This window comes from Pinus tabuliformis, chromosome 5_1, assembly GCF_031772625.1.
Source record: "Pinus tabuliformis cultivar Carrire ecotype Pingquan chromosome 5_1, CPIR1, whole genome shotgun sequence".
Classification (NCBI taxonomy): Eukaryota; Viridiplantae; Streptophyta; class Pinopsida; order Pinales; family Pinaceae; genus Pinus; species Pinus tabuliformis.
In genome coordinates, this window is record NC_142305.1 from 917,093,600 (window position 1) to 917,117,340 (window position 23,741).

Sequence of the window (23,741 nt, forward strand, 5' to 3'; positions counted from 1 at the left end):
GACGAAAACTTGCCATTCATCCAAGACTCCATTCAGGGCTATCCTCACCGTCGCGATTGGTTGAGAAGTGGACCCTGCTGCAGCAAGCTGGTCTATAGTGTCCTGAAGATGCTGACGATAGAGGTTCACCCCTTCTCCTTTCTGCATCAAAGTCTGTTGCAACTTCTGCTCCAAATACATCTTTCGTTGTTTGGAAGAGCCTTCATACAGAGAAGACAAGGCCTCCCACATCTCTCGAGCTGTAACCTTGCCCTGCAAGTGTGAGACTACATGATCTCGAACTCCATCGAGAATGAGCCTCTTTGCCTTCCCCTGCTCGGCTTTGTAATTCTTCTTTTGGTCGGTGTCAGCAGGAACAACTACAACACTATTGACGTAGGTCTCGAGAACAGTTATGATTTTGGTCTTCCATATGACATAGTTGGAAGCTCCTTCCATCCTGTCCTGATCTCTGAGCCCATGCGATGCCATCTCACCTAATTGTCGAATTGACTCCTCTAGTCACTGCTCAGTTGCTCAGCAAGCGAGGAATTCGAACTTTCTCGCGGAAAGATCTCTGAGGATAAAATTCCCCTTCTACATGTCTTCCTTCTTTTCTAGTGGATTTCTTCCCCGACAGAAACTGCGCTCTTCAAGAACTGCGTTGAGGCTCTTCGTCATTCCCTCTGCCTCTGCAAGCTCACGATTTGGAAATCATTCCTCACAATTTGAAAATCGTACCTCTCACAATTTGGAAATCATACCTCTGTCGTCTCACTCAGAGAGAGATTTCCTCGGATCTGCTTCCCGACAAGGACTACGCAATCCCTTCAAGCATATTCAAATAGCTGCCAAGTGCAGCGTTCGGCCTCACTGCTCAGCACTTGATCTGCTCTTCCTGTTTCAAAATCAATCCTCTAATACCATGTGAAAATTCCTAGACTCGAAGGAACCCCCATTGCAGCACATTTGAATCTACTTCACCCACTTGATTTTTAAATTACATTCATCAAGTTATTCTTCTAAATATTGAAGCAAATTACTTCTGTAGCCTACACTAAATATTTGATCTCATGAAACAGAAAACGGAGCAAAGAACAAGATACATAGGACACTTATTTTTGGACACAATAGTCCCTGGAAAAACCCAATGTGGGAAAACTGGTTGCAGCAATTCTGAGGGTTTATTATTATGCACGAGAAATATCTGAATACAACTCTAGGATGCTCATCTAGCAATCCTTTACAGAGAAAATACTGGCAGAAAATCTGAGTGAGTTTTACCTCACTTCACCCGGCAGAATTCCGACTGATTCGGCACAAGACTGGCTAACCCCGACTATTTCTACACTAGCTCTGCGTCAGCCCTGCCCTCTGCATCAGCTCTCCCAGCTGTTCCGACAGTTCCCGGCAGTTTCGGTTATTCCGACAGTCCCCCACAGTTCCGACTGTTTCGGCAGTTCTGAATTCTGCGTGACAGGCAGCTTTTCTGCGTCAGCTCTCCCAGCTACTGCACTGCCTCTCTGCAAGCTCTCTTAGCTTCTCTGTCAGTATTCTCCGGAAAGTCCTTCTCCCAGATTCTCACTATCCCTCAGCGAGAAGATCTTCCCAATCAATTTTCCTCCTGAGATATTCTCACCTCAAAAAATAGATATCCTCAATCTCTCTATGTGTGTTTCCGAATGAACCCCACGCCTCCATATTATACTTTTCATGTTGAGTCTTCCGGCCAAGATTAAGTCTCTAATCAACGGCTAAGATTAAAACATGACTTGACCTGCCTTCTAGATCATTCTTACCCATTAATATTTTAATTTAGACTTAGGAACGCCATTAAAAATATTAATTATTTTAATAAAATACAATCTAGGTGGAATTTCACCAAACAGTTTTTGGGTTCTTTAGAACTCATGTGCCTTAGCCTCTCCACCAATTTTCAAGGCTAGAGCACTTTCGATGCTACCAAAAACTAACATCTCCTACCATCCAAGGTTGAAGGGAAGAAACCCATGATAGAGCACCATCCTAAAATACTAAAAGAAGAGTTCATACACAGCATGTCCCAATGTCCTAGGGAAGTGGCCTACCACTATTGTTTGGGAGTGAAGGACTATCTATTGGAAGTGTCAACACTATCATCAAATTTAAGATGACAACTCTGCAAGGATCTCAACAGAGCAAGGCAAGAGATCCCTTAAGTCTTGTGGCTCTACCAGAATGGTGTTGTTGGTTGTCAAAACCCTAGTGTCTGTATTTGCTAGTAGCACCTAAAAAAATGATGTAATCATTTGAGTGTTATCCATCGACAAGGTGGCCTAAACATGCAACAAAGAAGACTTAATGCCTCCCTCATAAACAAAGCCAAACACCATTGATCCAAGTGCCAAAAAAGATGAAGAGGGTTTTAAGGATCCTTGAAGAGGCAATAGAACCATACTCATCTCAGGCATTAGAAAACAAAATGTTCCTTCATCTCAATCTCATGCATATGACATGGTTTGAATATCCTATCCTCCCATGGAATTTGATGCTCAACCTCGACCTAAATGTTAATTTTCCATTGTTCTATGTTATTACAATCACTTAACCCAATCTTTTCATCAATTAGCAATCAAAATTCAATCTGCTAATGATAAATAACAATTGTAGATAGAACAGTAAATGCAATGTACAATAGAAGGCAATCAAGAGCAATAAAAGGAGACACAAGATTTGGTCAAAGACTAGGAAAAAACCCCATAAGGGGGAAACCCTTTCAAATTCTTCTTCTATTAGATTGTCATCAAATGTTCATCAAAGAGATCACAACGTTCCAATTCATCAACAAAAGTCAAAGGTCAATAGCTTTGACTATCCCAATAGAGAAACCAATATCCAATCCAAGACGAGCCCAATAGTCAAATCTAGTCAACTAGTCAATTCAGCAATTTTGTCAAAGTCAACAAGAGTCAAAGATACCAAAATCAGACCTCAAGTCAAGCATCAAACTCCTCCAATCAACTCAATCAAGGAAACATTAAACTCAGCCTTCAAAGATTGGTCAAACCCACCAAAAACAATCAACAAGAACTCGATCAAAGGAGAGAGGAAGTCCACGGTCAAACTTCAGAGTTGAGCATGGACCAGTATCAGCATAACAAATGTATTCCTTGCACAGGAGCCCATGCATTAGATTGGCGAGAGATCATGAGCTGGTACCCACCCTACTAATGGAGTATCATTTTTAGTTAGAGGCATTGTATTGCAGGAGCCCTTAGCGGTGAGGGATATTACATGCTTCAGTTGGCAGCAGGATGTAGGTTGGCCACTCATTAGTATCTCAACACAGCATAAACATGATGACATTGACCTTGGTTTATGCCAAGTGTTCGATTGGAGAGAGGTGATGAGTTGGTATGCAGAGGATGGAACAGCATTCTGGTTGGAGTTATAGCAGAGCAGGAGCCATGGAGCCTTGATATTTGTTCTTGGTGGCATTGGGATCCAGGAGGATTCGTTGATGACAAGTTCAATCAAATATTGGTCTAGGGTTCGAGCATTGAGGGGTCTGTTCATGATGGGTTGACACAGGAGCAGAGCATCACCTAGTGGTTCATATGGAATCCGGGCATTGGGTCTTAGTTGCGTCGGGCCACCAAATTGGTCCACATATTTGGATTGCTTGAGGGCAAGAAATCTTGGGGCGGGAGGACTGTCATGTCCCCATTTTTATTCTTTTTCATAGTACAACCAGGGTGGATTTCCAGGGCAGGGGATGGCCAAGTCAGTGGAGCAGGTTTATGTCATCAGGGATCCCAATAGAGTTTTGAGGAGTTTTTATGGGATTTGATGGCATTCGCTTGGCATATTCCATCATCTGCACAGTTTTCCTTTCGTTCCGTCGCATTCTGACAACTTTCAAAAATTAACATTATTATTGGGCATAACTTAATTAATTATGCTCGAGGTGGCATTCCGAGAAGATTAATTGATGGAACACCTTAGTGTAATAGCTCGTTGGAAACGGAACGAGAAGATCTACAGGATGGGATGTTGAGAAGAGACTTCCAGTGGCTAAAGAGAGTATGGTGCGCGATTTTCCATTTTCCTTAGTTAAAAATGAATATTAATTAGTCATTTAATTAAGGAAAAATAATTAATTGGAGAAAAAGGGCCAAAAGTGACTTAAGTGAAATAAAATTATATTAAAAGGGCACTTGATAAAGTCAATGGAAGAGCTTCTAGAATAATAATTAAATAATAAAATAAGATGTTTCTAGAGGCTTGGAGATCTATCCATGAGATCTATAAAAGAGGAGGAGGAGGTCATTTGGAGACATCTTGGATTTGATATTGTTTCTTGTATGAGAGGTTGAGAACCCGGTTCTCTACTCCATTGGTAGCCCCAGAACGGAAACCCTCGGGTGATTTAGAGAGATTGGGCGAGCCATCTCCCCTTGGTGGATTCATTTAGAATCCACAGGTGTAGTGATTGATTTCATGTTTCAATTTGGAGGTCGGTATCAGTATTATTGCATATCTTGGAGGGTCGTTCCCAGCTATTGTATTGGCATATATTTCTATAATAAAGTAGGATTTGTTGTTGCATTTCTCATTGTTCTTCATGTTGTGATCTTTTAATGAGATTTTTATGCAATTTATGGATTTATGGTTTGCGTTTTACATGGCAATCTTCTTTTAAGTAGATGATAATTTTATGTAAAGTGCTTGTTCCAAATTTTCTTCATTTGGGACATTACATGTTCGTACAATTGTATGGATACATATGATCATCTCCATATGACTGTACAAAAACAATATGGATCCCTATAGGGCTTTGCAATAGAGTTCAAGAACCGACAAATCCTCATTAGACTGAAGGATTCTAGCCTATATACATGTCAGATGATAGGGGTTAGAGAAAGTAAATTGTATAGGTTGCAAGGAGAACCTATCCAAGCCTTGGTACATAATAGTGACAACTTGTGTTGAAATGTGACACAAGAGGATGGGGAACCTACATCACAAGGCGTTGCCTATTCTGAGGGAGATAATCACAAGTATTCCAAGGTTTAGTATTGATTAGCAAGGTGTATGTAGTGGGTTTGCTCTAATTGTGATGCTCCAAAATTGACCCCAAATGCTTGGCCCTCCTCCACAAGCAGAAAATGTAAACTGCAGCAGAAGTTGTGTTTGTTGCTCCACCAAAATGCTGGAAAATCCCCTCCAATCCAACTCCAAATAGCCCCAGCTCCTCAAACCCCTTCACAAGCCACCCCACAAGTTGCCTCAACAAAGGACTGTACAGTCCATGGCCAGAACGACGTAGGCCCTCCTCCAGGAATTCGAATGGTTGTTGGGTGATACTTTATGTCCCTACAAATCTCCCTCCTGTGCCAGAAAAATGATCAAAGAGTTCCCTAGCAACAATACAACCCCTCACTTCGGCTCTTCTCTCCTCCAATCACTACGTGGCTCCCTGAATTGCATACCAGCTAACTCGGAATTCGTGTTGCCTGCGTGGTCTTTCTTCCAACTCCAAAAATGAGTAGAATTTGCCTCCCTAGGGTGGCACTCGTGGTCCACTGAAGAAGAGGGTGAGATTTCCCTTTGGAACCTTTGGTGCTAAACAGCAACTGTGACTCAGCTGAATAGCTTGAGCAACAAAGTGTAAAATGTCAAATGATCAAAAGTGTTGAATTATGTTGCCTTCCTCTTATTTATAAGTGCTACTCTCTTCCTTCATGTGGGCCCCTTCACCAAGCAATTTGAGCTCCCTCTTTAGCCATTCGAATTTCTCCATCAATGGGGTGCATATTTCATCATGGGGTGGTCCCTGCATCCCACTATGTGATTAATCTTCCCTTTGTCTAATGTTTGGGACCTCCACTACCACACAACATTAAATTAATTAATGTCCACCTGCTTTTCCTAGGTTTGTATCCAAAATTTTCCCCATCCATAATTTACAAAAATTGAGAAAGGCACTTGGCAGATTTTTATTGGAAGGGATATTACAAACACTAGGACTCCATAACCAAGAAAAGGTTTCAGGAAAATCCACCTAGAAATGCCTTAATTAAGTTACTTAATCAGTAATTAAATTTCCTAAGTCTAACTTAGGGAAAATGATTAATTAACATTAATTAATTGAGGAAGGTGAGATTTCTCTAGAAACTGACACAGATCGACTAGGAAATAATCTCAGCCATTGATTAAGTTTTAATCTTGGTCGTTGGAGTCCCACAATGATATTATAAGAAGAAGACAATGGGTAGATGGAGGAACACACTTGAGATCGCTTTCCTTGGGCAGTTTGAATTTTCCAAAGAGCAGGGATATTCTGCCGAAAGAGTTCGAGCTAGAGAAGGGAAGCAGAGACAGAGGGGCATAGATAGTGAGACCGGAGGAAGTTTTCTAGTTTTGGAGAGTTAGAAAGAGGAGGCTGAGATCTTCTCTAGGAAGCAGCACAAGGATTGCGTAGTTGCTTCAGAAGAGCAGTTCGATCTACCTGAAGAGGAATATGTTTTCAGTTCCAGAGGCCAAGAAGATTTTCCAGAGGACCAGAGAAGCAGTTTCCCAAACAGAAGTAGGCAGGACGGCTAGATTGACGGTTGTTTTAGGAAATGCGTGTGGCAAGTGACGCAGAGCTTGCGCAAACCACTTGGACAGCTAGCCTTTCAGAGGTCAGACAATGTCAACATTGCTCAAAGAGAGGGTAACATCCCTCAATAAATTTTTGCCAGTATTTCACTTGGGTAGTGTTGTCGCACAGAATGTCTAGGCACCGCGACAACGCTCAGCACGGGGGCTGTCACCCTGATCCCCAATCTCTCCGTTTAAGCTGTCTCCCTACAGCAGGCTAAGGGGGGTAGACCCTATGGAAAAATGGAATGAAGAAGAACTAGTTGGGAACCAACCAGTTCTGGAGACACAAAGAGGCAATCAAGTACTTACTACTTGATTAAGATTCAGCAGGACTTAGGATTAAATTAGATTTTAAACGATTAATACCAGTGCCTTATGGAGGCAACGATCTTGCTAGGGAAATGAAGACCAAGTAATCGATTAGCAATTGTTGCTTAGGTGAATGACTATGAAATGCAGATCCTAAAACTTAATGTGAGATGCAGGAATCTTGGTTGATTTTAGTTAAATGCTTACTTAGATTGTGAATCCTTCAATCCTTTTTGTGTTGAGCCTGATTTCATAGTAATTGGCAGAGAGCAGGTCAGGAGAAGCACACTAAGGTGTAATTAACGATACCTCTCTTGAACTTCTAACATACCCGATGCCTCCGGCGCTGCAGAGAGCTGTGGCTTTGACAACTACAAGGTCACCGTTTTAAGTACTATTAAAACAGGGTTCTCAAGAAAAAACGGATGGAGATCTATCTGTCTATCGACCAAGCTTATGCTTGGAAGTAAATTTTATCTATGCAAAGTTAAGTTATGAAGTTAGACTCAAGGATGGGGAAACACTTAAATTGCTAAAGCCTTCAATTACCCAAATGAGATGTTCACTTTATTAAATGAAGACTTAAATGATAAACTCTTGAAGATATTACAATTAAAACACCAGCTTATTTCAAATCTTCTTGATACAATTTAGCTCAAAGAGAACAAAAACTACTTTGCAATTCGATATCAATGTCAACAAATGCTCAAAGTATGCTTAGCTTAGGAAACAAAGATACACAATCTATTGTAATTCCACAACAAGATTCTTTAACAATCACTTGAAAACATTTGCAAAATGTCTAGCATGTAACGAGCATTAAATAATCCAAGCAATGACGATAGATAGATGCAAGATATTCAACAGATGCACAATGTCTTAGCAATTAAATTTTAAGAGATTCAAATATTTTAAACAACCACGAAATTTAAATGCTAACCGATTTAGATCCTAGAATTTAAATGATTATGCTTAGTGACCCAAATCTAGGAAATTTACCACCTTCTTATAGTTAAACTTAGGATATAAAAAATTTAAGCACATTTAACTAAGGGAAAATTTTGATACCACACAAGTTTTCTTTTATATCTTAGCCTTAGCACAAAAATACACCAAGAAGAAATTTTAAATTGACAACTTAATTGGTCCTTAGGTGAATTTCTCGATATGCTAAGCAAGACTAAATGTGACCAAAATAAATAAATAAAAAGGATTTAATAATTTTTAAAAAAAATTATGGGCCAAAGACCACATAAAAAATTTAAAACCTTTTGATGTGAAATTTTAATTTGATTTAAAACAAATTTTACTCACATAAAATGAATTTTTTGGGTTTTTTAGATATTTATGTTTTTTTTTAAGATTTTAAGATTTTAATTTTTATAATTTTAAAATTTTTATGATTTTTTTCAATTTAGATAAATAAAAAAAAAAACAAACAAACAAAAAAATTCAAAGTCAAACAAAGTTAAAAAATAAATAAATAAAATTAAAATCGGACCTTTGAAATTTTTTATGTTTTTTAATGATATCAAAACTAAATACACTTCATACAAAAAAAGAAGGAAATCACGACTTTTTATGTTTGTTGTTGGTGCAGGACGCAGGTTTGGAGAAGGCTGCATGAGGAGACAAACAGTGAAGGTAGCCACGGTTTTGCTAGATGGCTGGAGCAATGGGCAATGGCAGGGCTATGGGCAATGGAGTAGATCACGAGAGCAACGGATCAAGGAATGCGTGCAGGTTTGAAGGTGAATGCCACGTACAGGAGATGGAGTTGCAGGCTTATGGTGGCAACGTGGAGAGTGAAGCCTGACGAGGTGAGGAATGGACGTGTGAGGTAGTTTGATGTGAGCGCTTGCAGGTGGATGAGGGAATGGAGTTGCATGAGGAAAGATGGAGCAGGGAGCGTGAAAACGATGAGCAGGCAGCGTGGAAAGGATGCAGATATGAGGGTTTGATTGCAAGTATGCGGGAAACAATGGCTACGAGGGATCGTACAAGTTTGTGCAGCGATGAAAGGAGAAGCAGAGAGTTAGAAACTAAAAAGTGTGGATGGAAAGGGATGACAGCGAGAGAAAGCGCCTGTAGTGAAAGGGATTCGCCCGATGAGGGCTAGGAAATGAGGGTCGAAGGTTAGCAGATGGGTAGCAAGGAGCACGGAATGCGTGAGAAAGGCTTTTTACAGGGATGGGAAGCTATGACAGTAGGCAAAATTTTGAAAATTTTCTCCAGAGAACAGAAAAACGCAAAAATAAACCCAAGGCAATAGAACAAATCCAAAATTTTCTGAGAATTCCAGGCATAAGAAGAAATTTTGAAGGCCTCAAGAAGGCAACCCAAGCTCAAGACAAAACCAGAAAAATGAATTCCACACTTGCGCTTCAGATTTAGTAAAACCCTTGTATCACTATTTCCAGATTTAAAATATTTTAAAACCCTTGGACCGCAAAAATAATGCCCCTGCAAGAGCTGGTTCTGAGGCCAAATTTTGCCCTCCAGGGCCTAGATCTGGCTTCAAAATCAAACTTCACCTTCAAATCTGCAACCTTTTCCTCAAAACACTAACACCCAGAACCCGGATATAAATGAAACCCCAAAAAACCTAGTCAGAAAAATTAAAAAAATTTATAGATCTATGCACAGGAATAGCAGATCCGTCAAATCTGGCAAGTGTGAGTCCAACTCCGCTCCCAAATCTAATAATCTAAGGCTCTTTAAAGCCATATTTATCAATTCAACACAACAAAACAAAAACAAAAACAAAACAAAAAATAATTTAAACGGAGGTGCTTTGCCCAAAACCCTTCACGCATCACCAATAAAAATCTTATGATAAGCTTGGGATCAAATCAAATTTGGCTCTTCAGAAAATACGAATTGGGAGTTGACTGGTCCAACTGAAAACTTCCCTGAATGCCTGATGATCTAAAAAATTCAAGAATTTCCTACACAACTCAATTCAAGCATCAACATAGGGCAACAAAACGATAATAAAATTCAGAGCTAATAGAGATACCTGCTATTATATTCAAAATTTACATTACCATTCAAACCCTAGCGATTCAGCAAGATACATGTGCTCAAATCACTTTTCAAAAAGCTATCATCAATGGCTAAAAGGAAATCTATGCATGAAAATAACACATCTTATAGCATTTCCACGAAGAGCAACACCAGCGGAAATTAACCCCAAAGTCTTTCTTTATTTCTCATGAAAAAGATTACAAGAGAGCTTTCACTTAGCACACAAATCAAAGATCGAATGAATTGATAGACAAATGACCTCCTATTTAAAGATAAATCCTCCAACAGCTAGTTCGAGTGATCCTCGTCAAAGCAATCTCAACCGTTCATGAGGATCAAAATTTATTTTAATCTCATCCGTCGAAATTTTAATTATTGAGGAAATTTCGAATTTTTCAATTAAATGCATTTTAATTAATTCAAAAAATTAAATTTTTGAATTAATTTCCTCAAAATTTTGACTTTGACTTAACCCCAGGGACCAAAGGCCTAAAATTTAGCAAAATAATCAATTTACCTTAGTCCCTGGGCCTTTTAAAATTTGAATTTTAAGGACCCACGAATTTTGCCTTTGGAAAATTTAAATTTACCTAAGACCTATAATTAATTAAATTTCTAGCTTAGGATTTTAATTAATTTTGGCCAGAAAAATTAATTAATTAACCTACGAGGGGATAAATTATTTTTTCCAACCCTCAAGACACTTTACATCATTATTTTCATATGTTTTACATCACAAAGGGGAAAACCCATCTGAAATAGACCCTCACAAACTACCCATTTCTGCGTCACAAATATAATCCAGCAGACTAAGCAATTTGTAATAAAACAACCTAACCAAATAGTTAGGATTATTTCCAAATCACTTTTACACAGACTCGACCTATAACACTAGGACTCACCTAAGATCCAAGTGACAAAATTCATTCCGGCTTTGGGGTAAGGCTGAAGGAAAACTCTGCCAACCATCCGAGAATGGATCGGTGTTAAGTTATAGTATGTTCTATGCTTATAACAGTTAACTTCTTTTCCTTATTATATTCCACAGATTAGCAATCACATGTACATAAAGTAAAGTGCAGATAGAGCATTAAACGATCGACAGAAAACAAGCCAAGACAAGAGACACAAGATGTGACGGCTAACCAGGGACAAACCCCACAATGTGTGGGGAAACCCTTTGATCAAATCTTCTTTTATCTTCAATAATTCAGCAGAGAGAAATAGTACAATAAATCTGATTCATATAAGCAGTAGCAAACCTTAGATCAGCAACATCATTAGCGGCTTCATCATCAAACTAGGGCAGACGATATCTCACAAACCAATCGTCGGATCGGCTTTGATTCCACCACCAAAAGTTGCAGCTTCCAAAGGAGGTTCAGATGAACCTACAGCGCAGTTCAGATGAGGAGATCTTCTAGTCCACGCAGGTCAAAATTTACTTCTGCAGTTGTAGCTTTAGTTTCAGCGGCTTCCGGCTTCAAACTAGGGCAGTCAATATCTTGCAAACCGTCTGTCGGATTGACTTGATTCCACCACCAAAAGTTGCGGCTTTCAGAGGAGGTTCAGATGAACCTACAGTGCAGTTCAGATAAGGAGATATCCTAGTCCACGCAGGTCAATCTTTACTTCTGCAGTTGTAGCTTCAGTTTCAGCAGCTTCCGGCTTCACATGTGTGAAGGAGAGACCCTTTTCTGCACAGTAGAGAAGAGACTCTTTTCTACGCAATAGAGAGAGAAATGTGATGAGATAAGTGAGTCCAAATGAGAAAAAGTCCTCCTGTATTTATACACAATGTTGGTGTTTTGAATAGATGCGACTGTTGGGTTTTTGAGCCTACATGAGTTGTAGGTCGGCTTGATAATAATTCCATAATCAAAATAAATTCATATCTCCATGAATACTTATCGGAATCGGATGATCTTAATATCAATCCTACACCTCCCGACGAGAGGAATCTAATAAAAATATTATCAGCCATGAATAAGATGACCCACATGAAGTTTTGCCCTAGTTGCCAATTTTAACAATCGGTGAGACAAAAAACCTCCCGAAATGTAAATCGTTGCCAAAAAAATAGGTTTACCTAAGCAATTATATACATGACACAGATCTGTTGAGATTATTTACATCACATACATGCAGAATGGGTTTACGTTATAACATGACAATCACACTGATGATGATAGTTGGACGACGCAGACACATCGATCAGGTGCTATCCCTTTTGCGAAAAAAGGGGGTGTACTGCTATGGGTCGTTGACACGTAGTGGTCAACAGGTAGATTCGCTAGTTTGGCGACATTTATTGTACTCAGAATTTTCTCACTGCTGCTTAATAATAGAAACCCTCAGTTGTTACACAGCTTTTCCCACATTGGTTTTTTCCGGGGACAATTGTCCAAAAATGACAGTGTTATATTTTTGTGTGTGTGTGCCAGTATTTTCCCAATTCTCAGTTTATCTTCCAAAGTAATTTTATTTGTGAAGATTGCAGTGTGATTAATTCATTGTTGCCATAGCAATAAACTGCCAAATCAATTTACAGTTAGATGAGTTAAATCCAGTTGATGCAATAGACTTTCAGTAGTGAAATTTTCACAGGCACGAGGTATTTTGCAAGGTTCAAGTGTCCAAAAGCTCTAGTTGAAAACTAGACAAGGAAGAAGATCCCTTTAATACTTAATAATACTCCCTTCTCTAACTCACTTTACAAATTACCTTCTCTAACCCCTATTTAATTAATTATACTCCCCTGCAACCTATACATATTACCTTTGTATACTTAATAATACTCCCTTCTCTAATTTATAATATATATAGGTTCTTGAATACTCCCTTTGAATGTTAATAATCCATAGCATGAAGTTGAAACACCTTTATAAAAAAATCTTCCTTCATTTTATTAAAATCGATTTTAGGATCCCTAGCTTCATATAGAAGGACTTATTGTGCACAACCTACTTTGGGCAGTTATTATCTTCTGAACTATTTTTGGAGGACCTTAACTGATTCATTAGTTTATTATTGTTGAAACTTCCTCACTGAATTAGTTAGCATGAGAGCATTATTATATTGTTTACCTAGTGGAGGATAATTATTTTAGTTACTCACTTGGAGGTAATTGTGGATTTCAACAAACAATTTTCCACTTTTAATAAAGTGTGTTGACGAGGTTAGTTATGATTATTTCATTAATTTTTCTTGGTGGATCTAAGAAAACAATTCATTGTTTATTGTAGTAGGCAGATAGAGTTGAAACCTATATAAGGGTTTCCTCTCTCTCTTTGTATTTGAGGAATGGATCAATGGAAGAACTAGTGAGCAACTTCCAGCATTCGAATAAAGGTGCTTTATTTGTTATGTACAATTTTAATGTGTAGCACACATTCTAAACATATATTGGTAGCCTTTTTATTACATCTCTAGATTTTCAAATTTGATCTAGTTTTGTTATTGTCTTAAAGACAAATAGTTAATGCCCTACACATCCTTTGTCTTTAGGCAAGAACATTTCTAAGTTGGTTTGGTTGTGGAGCTTCCCCTTAGAGAAGTCCCTTCTCTCCTTAAGATCTGTAGTATCTAGTTTACAATATTAGGGCTGTTGTGGAGAAAGCCATCTTGGCTGCCTATAGCCCCTAGTCCTTGTTAGAAAAGCCCTTTAAAATTCCATCCATGACTTCATAGCCCATAAAATAAAGCATTGGTCATTCCCTTTCATCTACCACCTCCAACCATAAAAATTGCATCCGTTTTTCCTTTGTGTTATTGTTGCCAGGCTCTCTTTTACCCCCACTCCATATTTTATGAAGTGAGCCTAGTAATCCAAAGGGAAGGACCCCTTGGTTAGGAATCCATCTTTGCCCCTAGCCTAAAGTGCAGAAGAGAGTTGGTGAGGTGATAGAGCCAACCTTTTAGTTACAAAAATCTTCAGCTTGGTGGTTGGGACTTTCACACTTCTGCGGGTGACAGATTGTGAGATAACAAGTTGTAAAGTAAGTCTTTTGCATATCCAAGAGGCAATTCAAAATCTGTATTCCTTAATTGTCATTAAAAATCTTATAATTTATGAAAGATGGATGATAAGATGAAATTGCCCTTCACCGTAAGAGGACTTTGTATAAACTTACTTAACCATGGCCGATGTGTATCCAAGTACTGCAGAGGTTTAGGTGGACCAGCATGACCTGTTTCCACAGGTATTAAAAGGGCCATTTCTGCAACCAAAGAGAGAAATGCTGCTTAGAAATGTTTGATCAGCAAGACAAAGGAAAAATGATATTTTAGATGAGTAATTAGACAGTATACAGGCATAGATATATGAGAACAAATGGAAAATTCCAAATTACCTGCTAAACTACTGGTAGTAAATATAGGCTAAATCAAAGAAAAATACCCTTGTGATAAAGAATAGCTAGTGCAATACTAAATTTGATATGGCACAAAAGGCTCTGATAAAAGAATGCATTCATGTACTTCCCGGAAAATTCCCCAACACAATCACGACTCATAAATGTAGTGAACCCAATTTATTTTATGTTCCACGTTCTATGTCATCGACCAACAAACTAATTTGGGAGTATTGACAAAAATAACCAATGCTAATTCTACACAAGGATTTGGTTCATAACTTCACCAAAAGAACTCCAGGTATTCCATACTTGACCAATTAGTGTGTGTTAGCAAGCAAATCAGTGCTTAATCAGAAATTATTTATGGTCTATTGGGACTTATTCTAACCCAGTTTGAGTTAAGGCAAGATGATGTCACACACTTAATTTAATGTTACAAAAAACATTTGGAAGGGAAGTCTAATACAATACAAGCATGTACATTAAATCCAAACAATTTTGCCCACGAGGCAAAGGCTTGCTGGTGATTGAGTGTTCTATTAAGGCAATCATTTGTAAAGGACACCGGTTCAAACCCCGTGGGTGAGCCCGTTAGAGGTAACTTTGGCTTACCTTGTCTGGTATGGTTTGTGGGCTCTTATGCTGGGCTCTTATGAGGGGTTTGAAATATTCAGATCAGACCCCTTAGAACTAACATATTCAGATCAGACCCCTTAGAACTAACATATCAGCGCATAAAAATGCCAATCAGTGAGCTAAACAATCATGCAAATGAATTCTAGATGAAGTTAGATGACAATTTATTAACTTTTGTGCCACTGCTGCCTTGTGACAGAGATCTGAAGCACTTGTATCAATCTCTTAAACTCAGAAAATCAATCCTTCAAAACTTAAAAGTCAAGAAAGATGCCAAATAACCAATGCAAGAGACCCTTGAATGATGTTATAATGATTGCCAATGAATTTATGCTAATGTAGCTTTATGATCAGAACTCTGAAGTGTCTGTATCAGACTTGTGAAACCCAGAAAATTAATATATCAGTCCGCTACAAACAATGAAAAACACCAAGATGAACAAACTAACCAATGCCAATGATCTTATGATGACTGTAAATGAATTTTATGGCACATTTATGTTAACTATATGTGTTATTTAGGATTGTTATAGCACTGTATGTGACCACAGAGATGAGGGAGAAGGTTAGGGATCAAACCAAGAGGCCTAATGGCCTAGTTGATGACTTGCTTGACCTCTCCAATAAATCCAACCATCTGCAACCACAAAGTTAGCTAGAAAATCCTTGATACTCCTGCAAAACAAAATGTCAGTCCCAAAAATTCAATGCCAAATAAAATGACTGAAGTTAGGGCTAGAATGAGAGCTACAAGGCCAGCGAGCGAAGAGAGAGGCCTTGTAGGCCTTGCGATGAGGCTAGGGCGTGCGCTAAAGGGAGGAGGACCCCAACTGGGGCTGTGACACTCCAAGGTGTTGATTTGGGCTAGCATCGGATGTGCTCTTGCCACGAAAATTGGTGGAGAGCTAAGTCACCTAACACGGGGATTCGGGATTCGTAGGATTCAGGGATTCGAGTGTCGGATTCGGACACGTTACGTAGGATTCGTTATATATTATTTTATTAAAATATATATATATATATATATATATTAAAAATTAGATATTTCTTACACAAATTTTAATTAATGATACAAATTTATTGATTTCAAACATAGATCTTCATCTATAGCATGCATAGTACATACAAAATTCAAATACATGTCAGTGGTCACATAAATCATGATTCATAATTCATAAATGAAAGACAACTTACAACTACAAGATAGTAAGATAAACACACTGACAACTGTAGTTTTCTCATTAAGTCATCAAATCAAAATGTGTTACATAGGTAGTGTTGGTGCAATGCCAATGGCAAATAGAAATAGAAAATATAAAACAACTACAGGTATACAAGCCTCAAGGCATCAATCCTCATCATCAGCATCAGAAACAGCATCAATGTCCTCATCATCATGATCCCCACTGCTCTCCTCTGCATCCTCCTCCTCCCCTGTATCCATAGTCGCCTCTGCATCTGCTGGTGTGGTGGATGATCCCTCTAAGTCATCAAATCTAACAGGCTCTAGCACTGGATCATTGAGATCCATGTTGGCCAATGCCAACTCAACACTGTTGTCCAGACCATATCATTAGGAAAGACATCCCACATCTTTGTCTTTCCCCTCAACCACTCTTCCCTCTGCCTGTAAATAAGACGAAGGTTGGTGTGCACATACACCATTGTCTCTACCCTGGACTGCTCAAGCCTGCTCTTCTTCACACTATACAAATTCCCATATGTGCTCCAATTCCTCTCGCAACAAGAGGATGAAGTCACCTGAGAGAGGAGCCTCATCGCTAATTGCTGAAGAGGAGGGCTTGTTGCCCCATGATTTGCCCACCAAGAATAGGGCTTCTTAGCCCCCCTGTCTCTAATCACATCATAACCTCCAAATCGACCACTGCCAGTGGAAAACTCTGCAAAGGCATCCTCCACCTCATCAAGCAATGCACTATCCTGAAAATCCGCCTGAATGCCTCTTTCCTCCCCTGTGAGATTTCACCATCCATGTGAGGAGGGAATCTGCGGGGAAGGTCCACCATTCAGCCACTCATGGTTGTAGTATTTGGGGTTCAATGAATGAGCCAAACAATGTAAAGGTGTACAATTCTTGTCCCATCTGCTGACAAGAATATCCTGTATAGTATCACAGAAGGCCTCTGGTGACGTCTCATACTCGAGGCACTCACTCTGTAGAATAATGCTCCTCACAGACTCAATCATGGAATCCCATCCCTCATAAACCTCTCCTAGGATGAGTTTGTCTGTATCTGCAAATCGAAGCAAAGAAATGAAAGGGTCCATGATCTGAATAATTAGATCTACCCTCTCCCACCAAGCATCATCTAGCACTGTGTCCTTCACTCTTTTAGAGGCTACCTGATTTGTCTTTCTCCAAAAAGACCAAAAATCAGAAATAACCATGGACCCAAGAGCGGTCTTGACCTCCCTCAACCTCTTCAACATCATGAATGAAGAGGCAAACCATGTATCAGCTATCTTCAACAATGACAGATTGGTGTACTCCTTGTAGATAGTGAGGGCATTTGTATGATTTTGCACAAAGTTACGGATATGTCGTGCATCCTCAATAATGTTACCAATCCAAAGCACATCAGAAGCAATGGATTTTAGTGCTAAGTTCAATGAATGGACAATGCAAAGTGTCCAAAACACTTGTGGATATTTAGCTTCCACAATCACGCCAGTAGCCTTGCAAACAGGTGCATTATCTGTAATGATTTGCACACAAGAATCAACACCTACATCTTCAATAAATTTAATAAATAACTCACCAATAAATTGTGCATCCTTGTATTCTCCAAGTGTATCCACTACTTTCATGAAAACTAGACCATTCAAGGAAGACACCATGAAGTTGATGATTGGGTGTCATGCTAGATCTGTCCATCCATCAGAAACAATGCTAACCCCAGATGTTGGCCATGATGCTACAATAGGCTCAAGCATTTTTTGCACCTCTTTTTTTTCCTTTGTCAACAATGTGGTTCTAAGCTTCTCTGAACCAGGAGGCACATACCATGATGGACACCGGTGAGTTAGAGCTCGACACATCTCAATAAATAAAGGTGAGCGTGCAACATTAAATGATATGAAGTTTTGATAGAAAAAGAAGGCAATGGTGAGATCAAGCTCTTCCCGTTTCTCTTTCTGAAAAATTTTGTCCATTGGACCAAGTGTAATTGCTCTTCTTTTTGCTGCTTGTCCCCCAATAGAACTCTCAAATGGAAATTTGGTGGTGGCTTTCCTCAAAAAAGGACGGGGGTCTTCATTCACGGGTTTTCTTGATTTTGAAGCCACATTTTCCATACCAATAATGGACTCCTTTTCCAATTCTTTTCTCTTTTGTAAAGGAACAACTTTACAAGCTCCAATCCCACAACCCGGTAAAGCCAACAAATGGGCTTTCACACAGAAATATGTGCTTTTGAAAGCAATGTGACAAAAGTTGCATCTCCATTGCACATTGCCTCCTCCCTTCCCCTTGGTGCTTGTCCCATCCTCTCTTGTGACATATTTCCACAAGGGATATTTCTCAATGTTGTCTTTAGGTCCTCCTCTTCCCTCAACTTTACTTGCAGCAGACTCTGATGATATTGGGGGAGGAGGGGCATCTTCAATGGAGACATTCTTGCCCTTCCTTTGCACCCTAACTGCTGCCTTTGATTGAGCAAATTTGTAAACAAAAAATCATATACAAACTGTTGTAATAGAATAATAAATGCAAAAAAATGGCGCTGAAATGCACTTACCTGGTGCTTGAATCTCCTTGCCGAACGCTCTACTCCCTTAGCTCCTTGCTCCAAACCCTTATCTCGTTGCAAACAGCTCAAACAATGCAAATACAAATGACAAACATCATGAAACAATAAAGGAAATGCGTGCTTTTTAACCCAAGGGAGGCAATTTTCTAGGATACGAATCCTAAAATCGTGATTCGCTGAGCATGTATGGGATTCGTACAGGATTCGTATGAATCCTAGTCAGACTCGTCGAATCCGGTTTTGGGATACGATTTTCCAGCGAATCGTATCGAATACGCGGGATTCGGATTCGCCAGGGTATATCAACGAATCCGGTTACTTAGGTGGAGAGGCTAAGGCACATGAGATCTCCAATACCCAGAAAGGGTTTGGGCAGATTCTAAACAGTTTGGGAGATATTAAAATAATTAATATTTTTAATGGAGTCCCTAAGTATAAACTTAGGGAAAATAAAATATTAATGAGAATTAATATAAAACTGAGTTAGAAGGGTCCAAAAGTCATGGATCAAGCCAGATCTACTCTTAGCCATTGATTAGGGACTTAATCTCGGCCGTTGATTTGTCAACGAGAAAAGTATAAGAGGAGGCTTGAGTGTCACTTGGAGAACACACTGAGGGAGACCAGCCAGTTCAATTTCTGGAGCGGGTTAACTGAGAAATTGAACCAATGGTCTGGTGAGCAGTCAGGAGGCAGCAAGTACGGAGCAGAGACGCAGGATCAGCCACTGGAGATCAGCGCTGAGGCAGGAGAGGCAGACACAGGGCTTTTCAAGCAGATATAGAGGTAGCAGAAGACTGCGCAGTCACTAGTCGGGCCTGCGTGGGTAACGCCGAGAGGCCCAAGGCTGACGCAGAGGGTTTGAGAGCCACGCAGAAGTCAGCCGAGCTGACGTTGGGATTGGGAGAAGTGTTGGAGAATTATTTCTCTTTGTGGGTAAGCCAGTTTGGCACCCTGTTGTACTGAAGAATTGTTGAATAATAAAAATCCTCCCTTGCTGCACCGGTTTTCCCACATTGGGTTTTTCCGGGGACTGTTGTCCAAAATATCTATGTCAGTGTGTTAATACTTGTGCATACGTTTGTTTCTATATTACGGTGTGATATCTGCAGCAGTATTTATTTTAATGTTTATTGAAGTAATTTCATAAATAACTTATTGTGGAATAAGTAGGAAAAATAAATCAATTGCTGCAGTGATAGAATTTTCACATGGTATCAGAGCAAGTAATCAAAGACAAAAAGGGAAAATCAGTTATGGGTCGAGACCACGATGCAGAGGCATCCACATCAGGGGACTCACACAAATTTTCGGAAGATTGCACAAGAGAAAGAGATCTCGATTTCTCTATGTTGGCTTCCAGGCTGGAGAAGAAGTGGCGTGTATGACTAGTGTTGCATCATCAAAAGTATGGTATACAGACAGTGGAGCTTCGTGGCATATGACGGGAATCAGGGAGTGTTTCTTAGAATATCGAGAAGAGAAGATGAACTTTCAGATCACCATGGGGAACAAGGCAAAGTGTACTCCAGTAGGGAAGGGTACCATAGTTTTTCAAACAGAATCGGGAGAATGGTTCCGTGCTACAAATGTGTTGCATGTACCAGGATTCGGGATGAACTTACTTTCCGTGTCACAAATACAAGGCAAGGGCTATGACGCCTACTTCATCAAGGAAAAGGTATACGTCAAACACCCGAGCTGGAAAAAGAAAGTGCAAATCGGGATCAAAAGTAATCGGTTATACAGATTGCAACTAGAATCACCAATGGCACTATTAGGCAGTCATGGAGACATGGAATTGAACGAACTATGGCACAGAAGAATGGGTCACTTGCACCATGGAGCTCTGAGAATTCTCAAGAGCACTGTAACAGGAGTTCCGGATCTGAGTACGGAACAAGATGATGTATGCAAGGGATGTGCTCTAGGAAAGTATGCCAAGGCAGCATTTCCTAGGAGCAAACACAGGGCCAAGAGTGTACTAGGATTGATACACTCTGATATCTGCGGACCTATGTCCGTCAAAGCTCTCAGTGGTGCTGAGTATTTCCTTACCTTCATTGATGACCACTCAAGGAAAACTTGGATTTATTTTCTGAAAACCAAGGATGAGGTTTTCTATCGATTCAAGGAGTTCAAGGCTCTGGTGGAGAATCTGACTGGGAAGAAAATAAAAGTTTTGCGCTCAGATAATGGTGGAGAATATGTCGATAAGGACTTCACTGATTTTTGCGCTAAGGAGGGCATCAGAAGAGAGTGGACAACTCCATATAATCCGGAGCAGAATGGGGTAGCAGAAAGAAAGAACAGGACTATTGTAGAAGCAGCTAGGGCCATGATGTATGATCAGGATATGCCAAAATTCTTGTGGGCAGAAGCATGCAACACAGTAGTCTATGTTCAGAACAGGACTCCTCATCGGGCAATGGGCAAGATTACTCCAGAGAAAGTCTTCACAGGGAAGACACCTGAAGTTAGTCATTTCAGGATATTTGGGAGTCTAGCATATTGCCGCATACCCGAAGAAAAGAGGAAGAAGCTGGATCAGACTGCGGAAAAGGGATATCTAGTAGGATATAGCGAGAACGCTAAGGCATACAAAATCTATCTTCCCGGGAGCAGGATGCCTTCCGAGGCGATGTCAAAAGAGGAGTCGTTGCTTAAACCTCTTCAACCAGCAGAAGTAAAGAATTCTTCCTCGAGACAGGAAGATTCTCAGGATGAGGAGGAGGAGCGAACAGAAGCACCTGCTGGCACAGGAAGAACTAGTAGGGAACTTTGTCAAATTCTGCGAGATGCAGAGGACTTCATCGATGCGCCAAGAAACAATAAGAGGGAGTGAAAATAGCCAGATAGATATCAGGCATTAGTAGTTCAGGATGGAGAGCCTGCCAGTTCCATGGAGGCAGCTCAACATCAGGTTTGGCTAGATGTTGTAGTAGAGGAATACAACTCCATAATGGTAAACGATGTCTGGGAGGTGATGCCAAGACCTCAAGACAGATCAGTGGTAAGTTCAAGATGGATCTACAAGATCAAATACACTGCAGACGGCAATGTTGAGAAATATAAGGCCAGGTTTGTGGCTAAGGGGTATGCTCAAAAAGAAGGGATTGACTATGAGGAGACCTTCGCCCCGGTAACCAGGTATACATCTATTAGGATCGTGATATCTCTTACAGCCCAGATGGGATGGGAAATCCATCAGATGGATGTCAAAACGGCATTTCTGAATGAGGTAATGGAAGAGGAGGTATACATTGAACAACCAGAGGGCTTTGAGACTCATGAGAAGAAGTCTCATGTATGCAGATTGAAGAAAGCCTTATATTGGCTGAAACAAGCACCGAGAGCATGGTATGGTCGAATAGATGGCTACTTGCAGAAGATGGGGTTTGTCAAGAGTGACACGGATCCGAATCTCTACTATCTCGTTGTAGAGAAAGAGCCGCTAATCTTAGTATTATATGTGGACGATCTCTTTCTGACTGAATCATCCAAACTCATTGGGGACTACAAGAAGAATCTAGCCATAGAATTCGATATGAAGAATTTGGGACGAATGCACTACTTGCTAAGGTTGGAAGTTTGGCAACAGAAGGAGAAATCTTCCTTGGGCAAGGGAGGTATGCTACAAAAATCCTGAAAAGATTCGGCATGGAGGACTGTACAGTGTAGACCTATGGCTACGCTAATGATCACCAACTGGAAGAAGATTGATGCATCAGAAGACAAGGATGTCGATCCCACCCTATACATGCAACTCATAGGGTCCCTGCTGTATTTGGTCAATACCAGGCCAGACATTTGCTATGTTGTCAACACCCTCAATGAGTTCATGGTGGAACCGAAGAGGGCGCACTGGGCAGCAACCAAACATGTTATCAGGTATTTACAAGGAACAGTCAATTATGGACTCTTGTACACCAGGAGTAAGGATATCAGATTGAGTGGATTTACTGATGCAGATTGGGCAGGAAGTTCAGTGGATCGAAAAAGTACCTCTGGGTGCCTCCTGGTGCAGTAGGAAACAGAAGTCCGTGGCTCTGAGCTCATCTGAGGCAGAATATATGGCGGCAAGCACAGCTTCGTGTGAGGCCATATGGCTTAGAAAATTGCTTGTGAACCTATTCAAAAGGAATATGGAGGCGACCAAGATCATGTTCGATAATCAGAGTTGCATCAAGCTCTCTGAGAATCCAGTGTTTCATGATAGGGCGAAACATATTGATATCTGGTGTCACTTTGTCAGGGACTGTGTCCAACGAGGAGTTACACAGTTGAGCTACACTCCTACAGGAGAACAGGTGGCGAACATCCTCACCAAGGCCCTTGGAAAGACAAAGTTTGACTACTTCAGGGAAAAGATAGGGATGATAAAGAACCCGTTTCAGTCGCAGAGATGGGAGTGATAACAGCAAGGATGCAGAGGGAGTTGCAGTGCGGATGCAGTATTGGGAGAAAGGACCAGCAGCAGCACGGATGCAAAGGGAGTTGTTGTAAAGATGCAGCAGTGGCAGTAGCAGAGCCATGGGCAGCAGTACAGGATGCAGCAGTGCAGAGGATGTTGGGCAGGGAGGCTTAGCATAAGCACAGGGACTGATGCCAGATGATTAGGGTAATACTCAGTGAGGAGTATTACTAGAGCACAGTCCTCGCTAAGAGGGAGCGTTGATTTGAGGTAGCATCGAATGTGCTCTAGCCATGAAAATTGGTGAAGAGGCTAAGGCACATGAGATCTCCAATACCCATAAAGGGTTTGGGTATATTCTAAACAGTTTGGGAGATATTAAAATAATTAATATTTTTAATGGAGTCCCTAAGTATAAACTTAGGGAAAATAAAATATTAATGTGAATTAATATAATAATAAAACTGAATTAGAAGGGTCCAAAAGTCATGGATCAAGCCAGATCTAATCTTAGCCATTGATTAGGGACTTAATCTCGGTCATTGATTTGTCAACCAGAAAAGTATAAGAGGAGGCTTGAGGGTCACTTGGAGAACACACTGAGGGAGACCAGTCAGTTCAATT

General features: G+C 40.2%; 1 protein-coding gene across 2 annotated transcripts in view; it reads right to left on the reverse strand.

Moving 5' to 3' along the window:
• The window catches only part of LOC149167787 (F-box protein 7-like), a 518,393-nt gene that overhangs the window by 446,425 nt on the left and 48,227 nt on the right, over positions 1-23,741 (reverse strand). For both annotated transcript variants that reach the window (XM_089433153.1, XM_089433152.1), the window contains exon 2: positions 14,076-14,162. In XM_089433153.1, the coding sequence (XP_089289279.1) occupies positions 14,076-14,160 (85 nt within the window). In that variant the 5' untranslated portion in view covers positions 14,161-14,162. The remainder of the gene's footprint in view (positions 1-14,075; positions 14,163-23,741) is intronic.